The sequence below is a fragment of the Marmota monax genome, unplaced genomic scaffold, assembly GCF_021218885.2.
Source record: "Marmota monax isolate L192 unplaced genomic scaffold, Marmota_monax_Labrador192_F-V1.1 WCK01_AAM20220418_F8-fsc00027, whole genome shotgun sequence".
NCBI lineage: Eukaryota > Metazoa > Chordata > Mammalia > Rodentia > Sciuridae > Marmota > Marmota monax.
In genome coordinates this window covers 6,434,711-6,445,835 of record NW_026694617.1, presented here as the reverse complement: position 1 = coordinate 6,445,835, position 11,125 = coordinate 6,434,711, and the positions used below count along the sequence as shown (strand labels likewise).

The 11,125-nt window shown below is 42.0% G+C and overlaps 1 protein-coding gene across 13 annotated transcripts in view; it reads right to left on the bottom strand.

The window, feature by feature from the left end:
* Positions 1–2,337: 2,337 nt before the first annotated feature.
* The window catches only part of St7 (suppression of tumorigenicity 7), a 269,462-nt gene continuing 260,674 nt past the window's right edge, over positions 2,338–11,125 (bottom strand). For 11 of the 13 annotated variants that reach the window (XM_058572121.1, XM_046422411.2, XM_058572122.1 and 8 more), the window contains 2 exons: positions 10,564–10,703; positions 2,338–2,687 (listed from right to left, as the gene is read on the bottom strand). In XM_058572121.1, coding sequence (XP_058428104.1) covers positions 2,592–2,687; positions 10,564–10,703 — 236 coding nt within the window. In that variant the 3' untranslated portion in view covers positions 2,338–2,591. Of the gene's footprint in view, positions 2,688–9,047; positions 9,796–10,563; positions 10,704–11,125 lie in introns of those variants that run through there. The other 2 variants (XM_046422419.2, XM_046422420.2) reach the window with 2 other exon arrangements.

Sequence of the window (11,125 nt, the reverse complement as noted above, 5' to 3'; positions counted from 1 at the left end):
AAGTTGAAAACAAACCTATAGATCATTGCATTTGGTCATACTGTATTATTTCCTATATATACTGGTAGATTCAATTTGCTTATATTAAATTAGAATGCTTGCATCTGTATCACCAAATACATATTAGTTATAAGTAAAGGACACTTACTTTCCTGTTGGAAGAGTCTTCATAGAAAAGCCCATCAGAAAAGATTTTGATACACTTTCATGTAGAAATAGAAGCAGAAGGCAGACGGAGACTTGGATTCCAGTTGTCACCTCCATGAAAGTTGGGAACCCTGGACCTTGTGTAAAAACCATAAGAGCTTGCACCAAAAAACATCATCGTTTACACTTTTGCTGTTATTTTGTTTACTCTGGCTTTGTCTCTTCAGAGGTATATAAAACCTTCAAAATAAAAACAGCTTGAACACTGGTCCTTTGGGGCAAGAAAACATGACAGAACTAGAAGACAACAACCTCCATGGCATCCAGGCCCTGGGAGGCCAGCACTGCAAGTGAGTGAGTTGTGGGTTTGCTCAAGAGTTGGGTGGAATGGTTGAAAAGGTAGTGGAAGGAAGGGAGAACGGATATAACGGTCTCTACCTGAAGAGCAATCTGGATTATGGGGTGAAGGTCTAATAAATTCATGTAATTTGCTTCCCTCAAATTCAGAGATGTCCCCTTTCTCCTCATCTGATTGGCTCCACTTCTGGTCCATGGACTTCTCTTCTTCAGTGATCCCTCCTCTCACTCCCTCGCCTCTGTGTCTTCTCTCTGTTGCATTTGTTTTCTACCCGCACCCCTCCTATTCACTCTCTCTACCCCTTAAAGTCTAACTTCTGTCTCGGCTTCCCATGCAAGTCCAAATTATTAAATTCACTAGGCACATTTAAATCCTTGGCTTACATTTATTTGCTGCATTTCCTGTAACTTGGGGTTTCTATCAACAACTTGCTTTGGGCCATTGCCACTTCCCACAGCCTACAGCTCTCAAACCTTTCACTTAGGTCTGATCACAATCTGGAATTCTGGCTTAAACAGGCCAGAATCTCTTGTTTCCTCATCTATTAAATCATATTAAACATCATATTTAAATTATATTAAACAATTCCTTTTTCTTCTAGCTCTAAACTACAATTCTAAGCCTTCCTGGTCCTTTTCAGCTGCAGCCAATCTCTCTCCTCTAAAAAGATAAAAATGTTAGTACCCATCATGTACTACACCAATTCATTCACCCAATCATTTGAGCATCTACTCTGTCAAGTGCTTGTGCAGGAAGGAGAGGCCAAGAGTTCAACTAGGCAGATATGGCTGCTGCCCCCAAGAACAATATGACTGGTGTATATATGGGATCAAGCTCTTACCGGAAATTTTCTTTGAGAGGAAAAGCAAGCTGTATATTCCCATCAGGGCTTTGCTCAAAAAGGAAAAGTCTACCAAAGTATCAGAAGGCCACATGCTCCTCAATTTCTGCCCTGCTCTTGGGCAGAAACCAGGAACCAATCACAGGTCAGCTGGGAAAGAGCCTGGGTAGAGCTCCCTTGCACACCATTGACCATAACACAGTGTGGAAGGTTCAGGATTCTAAATAAAAGGGAAAACAAACTATGTAAAGGACAGTCCTTTTTTAAAGCACTGGATTCAGATTTTTAAATAGAAGTGCTTTTTACTTCAGTTAGAGGATTCCAGTTTATTTATTTTTCTTCTCTTGCTTAAGTAAAGCCAGATGCTCTGCAAGGTATGAATCATGTGGAAGGCTTTTTAAAGGTGGTGAGGACAAATGATAATTTTGGTTCAGATCACTAAAATGCTCAAAGAATGCTCATATTAAGCATCAGGAATGCAAACACAATTAAAAACTATGAAATGTCCTTATGGGAAAACCTTGGCAATGTAGGTAGTCAGGGTCTACAATAGATGGTTGAGTCTCATCAGAAGTTGCCTTTGCACAACTAGTTTTCAAACAGAGAACACAAAATGATTCCTGGAACTGCAGTGTTGAGTACTGTATAATAAGTAGAGTCTCTGAGCTAGAACCTATGAAGGCACATACCTCTGTTTCATTCATGCTCCCTGACATTGATTCTGAAAGGTTTTCGTGTGTGTGTGTGTGTGTGTGTGTCCATGGCCTATGAGGATATTTGATTTGGGGTTAGTAGTTTTGCCATTTCATTTTCTAATCTACCAGCTGTGATGGATTCTAAGGGCCTGCTGAGATGAGTTCCATCAGCAAAGGAAACCACAGGGTGGCATTTCAGTGGATCTGGGATCCAGGGAATTAATGTCAATCCACAGGTTTATGTGGAACACCAACACTTTTAGGGTTGGAAGGAATATATAAGAAGACACAACTGGTTGCTGCAATACACAAAAGTTTATTTTTTACTTTTTTCTTCTTTTCTGGAGGCAAAATAAAATAGAACTGAACATCAATGGATTTTGTACAACAAAAACAGCTTTTAATATGGAACAGACAGTCCATGAACATTTTAAAATCTCGGAATGGCTTCCCTTTTCAAAGTCATGCTTTCTTGCAGTCCACGAGGAGTTGGCACAGAAGAGCCAGTGGCAGCTAGCTGGGCGAGGAGGCTGAAGGATGGTGGTTCCCCTCAGATCCGCGTCAGCTGGTGCCACAGACTGGATGGGAGGATGCTTTCCACTTTCTCCATGACAAAGTTTAGGGGGGCAAACAAAGTGCTGAGGAACTGAAAAGAACACAAAGACCCAGGAGTCAGGGAGGCTTGTTCAAGATGACAGAAGGAACCTCTCCAACCCACGCCTGCATCTCAGGATGTTTCATCATTGTGGGGGGCTCACAGGCTGCAGTCATCTTCATGTTTACAGGAAACATCACACGCCAGTCAAAACTGCATTCCGGCCCCGCCCCAGCACTGGTAGATAAGCGGAGAAGTGTCTGCTGATGGCCTCCCTCCCAGGGAGCTGCCATGGCTCTGAGGTCCGGGATCTGCTAGCTGCCCATGTACATGATGGGTGTTATCAAACAGGAATGTCAAATGGGTAGCAAGTGGGCAGAGGAGTTAGAAAACAGTGACAATTTAGACCATCTGCTTGTCTAGCTGGGTGTAGAACTCATTTCAAATGAAAAAGACAATTAAAAAAAAAAAAAGCAAATCTGTATGTCTATTGTTTTGAGATCCTGTTGAATCCCAAATCCCTGCAAGGCCCAGGTTTGTTTCTGAATGACCCACTTGGTGACATGCATCATGGGAGCCTGGGGAAGGCAGCAAGCTGCTATTCTATGAAGCACTTGTCCTTGTTCAAGGGGGCTGTTCTGAGTAATGCATCTTTGCAGACTCTTTCATTTGGTTACAAAATTTCTTTCTGCTTTTCATGTAGTGAATAATGCTCATTAGATGTGCTTTTAAGAAAGCCAAGCCGCTTTGCCTGAGACTCACTTGTCATAAGTCCTTTCTGGTTATATTCTTGTAAAAAATCCACTTCATGGGTTAGATGGATTGGGGTGTGGCTCAGTGGTAGTTTTTGCTTAGCATGCATAAGGCCCTGGGTTTATTCCCAGTGCCAATTAAAAAAAAAAGGAATCAGCTTCATTCCACAAACCATCTAGCATCTGGCAGAAGTGCCCTGTTCTATTCAGGGAGGAGGAGAGGGATATTTGGATGGTTCTCTTGCCCTCTGTTCAGAGCCAAGGCACTCACTTTCTAGGGTTTAACACCTTGTTCTTTTACTATGAAGTCCTTTGTCCTAATTCCTTATCCTTAGCACAAAAATTTCCCATGCATGTGTAATGCAGGGGGTAAGTATATAAGCAGAGGGGAACGTGGTTTTGAGGGCACACAAGTTTAGCAGACAATGAATTCAGTGAAATTAAAATGGGCTCCTCTCCTGAGCACATGATCTATGGGTTGTAGGTCTTCCAAAAGAGGTATAGTGGATGAGTGTCCCAACTTCACTGGCCTCAGAAAAGACCTTCTTTAAAAAAAAAAAGAAAAGAAAGGAAGGAAGAAATAAATAAAGAAAGGAAAGAAGGAAGGAAGGAAGGAAGGAAGGAAGGAAGGACCTTCTAGTTCTTGTGTTGTTGTTTTAAAGGACCTGTAACACATTATAGCTGGATCATCAAGTGTGAGATTTATAAAAGAAAACTCAAGATAGTCTCTCCAATTCATCTTTTACATCAACTAAAATACATTTACTCAGGACAGTACTGAAGTTCTGAGTGAGATATAGAGGAGTCTAGGACAAAACCACCACTGTCAGGAGGCTCAAAGCTCAGTGGTAGAGGAGGGAAGGCCATTAGGATCTGAACAGAGCAAAGGAATAACCAAAGAGACTATGACAGCAATCACGACAGAAGGCCAGAGAAAGCACCAGGAGGGTTCAGAAGAGGGAGAGAAGCTTTCTGTGGAAAGGGTCAGGAAAAACTCTGTAAAGTGAGGCAAGTGAAATAGATTCTAATGGATGCTGGGAATGCCAAAAGATAGAGATGAGGTATGGATGTTAAGGACAGATATATGAGCACTGTAGGCCCTCTATGTTCAATCAACATCCAGAACAGAATTGAGAAAGCAACCAGTATGGCCAGAAGATAGTAACTGATTCTTTTTAGTTGGAATAGTTAATGGTGGAGTTCAAAAGTGACTAGAAGAATGCTGGGAAGTAATGGTATCAATGCCAGGCTGGATTTGTAGTCAGTGCTTGAGCAAAGGTAGGACGACTCTTTCCTCCAGTGGGAGTTACATTTATAGTGATTTCTGATAACTTTAAATTATCCTTGGTTGAGTGCACAGGCACTTGGGATGTTCACCCTGCAGGATGGACAATATCCCCTTCTCACTTAAGCTGGACTGGCCACCATGAATGCATTTGGAAGGCATCGTGGGGAACACTGGGCCCAGGAATGAGGAACCAGTGCTCAAGCTTCCTCTGAAAGTGTTTGTAAAATCCTGGTTATGAGAGGATAATGTGGAGCAAGACTACTGATCACATTAAACCAATATAACATTATAAGATTTTATATATACATAATTATATATGTGTATGTGACACATACACACATATATAGAGAGACCACCAAGGCTCCACAGACCACAGCATTTGCTTATAATGACTCCATAAAAAGGAGCTAAGTTCTAAAGTGGTATGGAAAAACCACTGACCACTGACAGGTGTTAGAAGATGGAGCTCAATAAACAAGGTGATATTGCTGCTGGTTATCATACCCTAAAGACTTGACCCAAACCAGATTTAGAACTGCTGAAGCTGTGATAGAGTGGGGAAGGAACTGCTGAATATAAGCATGAGCAGTGCAGTTAGATAAAAGGAAATGTCTATATGCTGGACAATTCTGCACACTAAAATGTGGGGGGTGTCAGGGAGCCTCACTTTGAGATACAGAATGAAGGGAGATGATGTTACTAAACTTGTTCAAAATAAAGACCCCTTTTTTGTTTGTTTGCATCATTCTGGGCCCTGGACCTTATCTGAATTAAAACACACACACACACACACACACACACGTAAAGCCTCTGAAAACCAAGAGGATGGCTTTACCCTGCTAGATGCCTACAGCTGCCTCCTCATCCCACACGCACAGCAAGATGCAGGGGTCCCTTCTTTCCTGGACCATACCTGCCTTTTCAACAAGGTTCTAGGAAAGAATGAAGCCCCACTGCCTCCAGTATATGTAATAATTTCTCTCTTGTGTGTCTAAAATGTTCTATCCTTGCGATAACTCAGAAAGGTTCCTTGGAGCTTTTTTCTAGAAAGCCTAGTTTACTCTCTTGTACAATCTAGTTGAGAGGCACCCCCCTGATTACTAAGCCATTTTCCTTCTTAGTGTACCTCTCCAGATCTCTCCCCACCCCATTTCCCACAAGGAAGAAGATAATGTGGAGAGGCAGAGGAAGCCACTAAGCCCTTTCTTTTTGTGACAGATCAAAGTCATTGGCTTTCATCAGGAGGTAGTAAAAAAAAAAAAAGTTTGGAGGAGCAAGTCCTGCTCCTCAGGATGCCTTGGGATGTTTGAAAATTAATACTATTTGGAAAAAACAAAAAAAAACAACCACCAATGCACAAAGAGAAACAGCAGTTTTACTTATAGACTTAAGGGAAATTTATTGCCTGAAAAGTTAAGTCTGAGTGAGGAAAACCAGGCAACCTGCAGCAGCCATCTATCTCAATGTCCAAAACTTCTGTCTAGAGGGCAGAGATACATGGTCAAAATTTTAACCAAAACGCTCCATAATTCAATCAGTGTCCTGTGGTGAGAAAAAGCAACTGAACTAATAAAAAAGAGAGAGTGACACTTCAATGGCCTGATCCTCCTTTCCCGAAACACCATTACTTAGAAGAAGGTCATGGCTCCCAACATGCTTCCTTAGCATTAGAAACACCTCTGCTTATCTGAATAAGTTCCAGGTGCCCTATTGCAAGCAGAGAATTGACATCTCACTGTAATCAATATCAGACTTCAAAGAGGTCAGGGCCTATAAGTGAAGATGAGCCAGAAGTCAGAGGGCTCAGGCTCTGGGAAGGAGAGAGACCAGAGGAGGAAAGGCAGGACCCTTGAGAGCAAAGGGGTCAGACTGCTGACCTTCCCACGTTCTGTGAGGAGCTGGGCTTGCAATGATAACTTATTTATATGAGCAACCTTATCTTGGTAACCAAACATTCTAGAAACAGTTAGCCCTAAGTCATTGAGGTAGATTAGATTAGGGAAAAGCCAGTTGAAGCCTCCTCTATTTCCCAGTGGCTTACACTTGGCTATGAGCTTCCTTACTGGCTGCGAGTCGGGTGTAAACACACTGGAGAGTTCTTTCTGTGTCTACTAAAAGTCATTATACCGGGACATTATCTCAGGAGAGGGCTGAGAAAATCACTTTCACAAGCTGCAAATGAGAGCAGGCAGCCTGTGGGGCAGGGCAGCTGTGATAACCTGTGGGTGTGGGGCAGGGGCTTCGGGAGGGGCCTGATGGAGTGACCAGGGTGAGATGTGGAGAAAACCTGAAAGGGGGGTGTTTAGGAATGGAGTGGGATTGTCTCATTCAGGCCATCCATCTTACTTTACCACCAAGTCTCTCCAGACATTTTGGAAATTGCTAGACCTGCATGGAGGGGAAGATGAATGTGATGATCCTCCAGGCAGAGGTTTAAAAGTAAACTTACCAAAATTACATTAAAAAATTCTGGGTAGTTGACCAAATTACTACACTTTGGGGGAATATAAAACAGGAGAACCCTAAAGGTAGATTTATGTTTGGTTCAATTACTAAATTCTAGAATCAAAACCAAAGTTTTGGAAGCTTAAATGAGGAAAGTAGCCTCTTGTCTAACATCTATCAGGAACTCAGTTCTCCAATATTCTGGAATACTGAGTACTTGCAGTAATTATAGTACTGTAGGACTGGACTGTTGTACAGCCACTCTAGAGAATATCCCGTCATATTTTATTAATTCTCTCCTTGCTTCACAATCCCCTTGATGGTTAAAATCATCTCAGTTTATTATATTACTCTTCATTCAATACTGTGATTCTCAGCTCTACTTGCACACCTGAATCACTTAGGGAGCATGTGACAACTCAGATGCCCATGCTGCTCTCAGGTCAATTAAGCAGGAGTTCCTGGGCAGTAGGTGGGGCAGGCATCAGCAATATTTAAGCTCTCTTAATGATTCCAAGACTCAGCTAGGCTGAACCCACTGATTCCTGGAAGGCCTTTGTCTGAACAGCTCTGAGAGCCTACAATGCAGCTTCAAATAACTGCTCACAGGTTTGTCCTTCATGAGACTAGAGTACTTAGAAGGGAACATGGTCCTCAGTCCCCATCCTCAATGTCTGGCAGGGTATTTCTTCACAGTATAGACTCCTAGGTGTGAACATCAAGATTCTGAATGTTGGTGGTATGGATGAGTGAACTCTATGCATGTTAGAGGCTGAGAACCTTGGTACTGATCCCAAACTACTACCAAATGCTACTCATTATTTCAATGACCAATACCAGAATGACTAAGATACTTTTACAAATATGTTTTTAAAATGTTTAAGGGAGGAATAGAAAAGGAGGAACATTTATTGCTTAATGCTGTAAATATATTCTCCCTTTACCTTTTACTAAGTTATACTCTAATTTTCTTAGTGTTTTGGCAACTGCTTTTCCTCGAGGTTGGATGGGGAGTACGTGAAAATAATGCACAGCATAGGCCCATAAACAGAGAAACATCCAAGATGGCAGCCTGAGTGATACTGGGTTTAGAAATCACATCAGGTAGAGAAGACTTAAGGAAATTTAAAGTAGTCTGCCTGGAGGAAATAGAAGGTAGTCAGTCAGAGGTTAAAGATGAATGAACAGATGAGCTATCCTAAGAATTTGCAAAAGGAAATAGACCTGCTTGATGTACTCTCTAAGGGCAGAATAGAAATAAAAGGTGGAAATTAAATGAAGGCAGACTTTAGTAGTATAATAAGGACCTCTGAATGATCCAACAATGAAATAGGCTTATGTTCAGTAGCTGAGCTCCTCATGGTTAACAGTTCAAGATGAGTCTAGATGACTTCCTTTGGAGTTACTATTGAAAGCACTTCATTTAAAATCCCTTTCAAGTCTATGATTACAAGTATAAAGGAAGGGACAAAATATCAAGCAGCATCTGATTTTTACATTGATATTTTCCCTGCAGAGACCACTACTGTTTATTTAATAATCATTTGTTGAAAGCCTGCTATGTGCCATACTGTGCAAAGATTTGGGGACTCAGAGATGAGAAAGGCACAGTCCTGCTCACAAGGAGCGCCCATTCTAAAGGGAGACAGGATTTCCCAACATATAGAACAGTAAATGTGATCATATAAGTTGTAGGATCATGAAGAGAGGACACCTTCACTCAGCTTAGGAGAAATTCAAAGAAAGCTGAGGATAAGAGAACGAAGAGGCATTTTTTTTAAGAGAGAATTTTTTTTTTTAATATTTATTTTTTAGTTATAGGCGGACACAACATCTTTTGTTTGTATGTGGTGCTGAGGATCAAACCCGGGCCGCACACATGCCAGGCGAGCACATTACCACTTGAGCCACATCCTCAGCCCCATGAAGAGGCATTTGGTAGAGTAGACAGTGGGGTGGTGAGGGTGAATGGTATTCCCCATAACAAATAGCACGTGTGAAGGCACTGAGGTGCACAAGGGCCTGGTGCATCTGTGCATGGTAAATAATTCACTATGGCTGAAGAGCAGGTCTATCCCGTAATTAATCGGCAGGGATGAGATTGAAGAGGCAAGCAAGGTCCAGATGATAAAAGGCCCTGCATGTGTTGCTTGAGAACTGGGACTTTATCCTGAAGTAGGTAGGCAACCAACGGAGAAACTCAAGCAGAGAAGTAACATGCTTAGATTTGCAATTTAGCAAGATCATTCTTGGGTCAGTATGAAAGAGGATAAGACTGGAAGCAAGGAGCCCAGTTAAGACAATTAGAGACATCCAGGCAAAAGAACAAGGACCTGAACTATGAGAAATGCTGTAAGAGAGAAAGAAGGGAAGGAGAGGAGGTCAGGTACTGTCTGCCTGGTGGCTCAGGATGTTAGAACCCACAACCCACCCAGGTTGAAGGCTGAGCAGGACAGGAAGCAGGAAGTGAAAAAGGAAGGGCGTAGCAGGCTCCTGGAGGAGGTCAGGAATACAGGAGGGGGAGCAGTTTTGATGGCCGGGCAGGGTGATAAGTTCAGATTTGGAAATTGTGACAGTTAGGTGCCAGTGGGATTTCCAGTTCATCTTCAACACTCATGCAAATACTCCTGCAAATCCAGTCCCTGAACTCTGTTGAGCAGAAAATGTCAATCATCTGGAAAGGGATTAAATCAACCTAGCCCAGTTAGAGATAGTCCTGATTCCACTCGCCTTGAAATCTGAACGGAGTTCCAGGGAAATAACTGACACTCTTTTCCTATTCCCTCTGTTTGAAAACCATCTGTGGCACAATCAGGAACCTTACCCTCATGCATGAGCAGGATGCAATCATCAGTTTTCAACAAGGAAAAAGTGGCTGTCAGTGCAGGAAGCTTTTCTTATTAAAGCTCTACTCCATAGTCCTCCTTCAAGATTTTCACTGGATTTCCCTATTTCTCAATGTCCTGTCAGCATTTTAATACTGTATGCTTCCACACCCTCTCATGGTTCATTCCCAAACAAGTCAAAGGTCTGCAGACATTTAAAAAATACATTTAAATAATCTTTGTAAATGTAAATCTCATCCTTCACAAGGGTAGAGGCACAGTATCCAAGATTAGAACTAGTGCCATTTAACATACACAAAACTAAGTAACGACCCCACCCACTTCTCATTTAATAGGATTTCCTAAATTATTTCATGTTTTTGTGCTTATGTATTATTTGGAAATCTATTTTGTGGAAGAAAGCAAGGCATGAATCAACAGTTACCTGTACTTCCCTCTGACCCTTAACCCTTTGGTTCCACTGGTGATAATGAAATTAAATAGTGATCTCGGCAGTTGGTAAACATTTCTGTGTGACAATCCCCCATTCCTCTTCTACTACCTCCCTCAGATTTCCCTGTCCATTCCCTGAGGCTTCCCTTTAGGCAAACACTCACAGCTTTTGCAAAGACCCCCATGAGTTCTGGGAACTGGTGTGTCAGGAGGGCCAGCATGGCTGTAAAGGAGCACAATCCAGCAGTGAAGAGAATAAAGAAGGGAAGCTCCTTCTTCGGGTAAACTGAGACTTCATGGAAAGCTGTGGAGAAGACCAGAGGGAATATTAGGGCTGGAGTAAAGAGCATCTTTGGGGAGTTCCTACCCGGTGGACTGACTATTCAGAGCTCTGGCTGAAACCCATGGGAAATGGAACAGATAGGACACCTGACAACCACAGGTCACAAAGGACCCAGCCTTTTGCTGCTCCAGCTGGAGGTACGACAAGGTTAATTTGGGGATAAAACACTCATGGACAAAAAAAAAAGCAGCACTAACTATGTCTACTATAAAATATTCCTTTCTCAAAAGTGAACACAAATGAAATGACAAAACTTTATCTTAATTATCAAACATATATACATTGTACAAAGCCTTAGAAAGTCCAAAGTTAGCATACTGAAAAATACCCTGTCTACATTTTCAACTTGTATTTTTAAAGTTATTATAATGAGGCAATGTTAG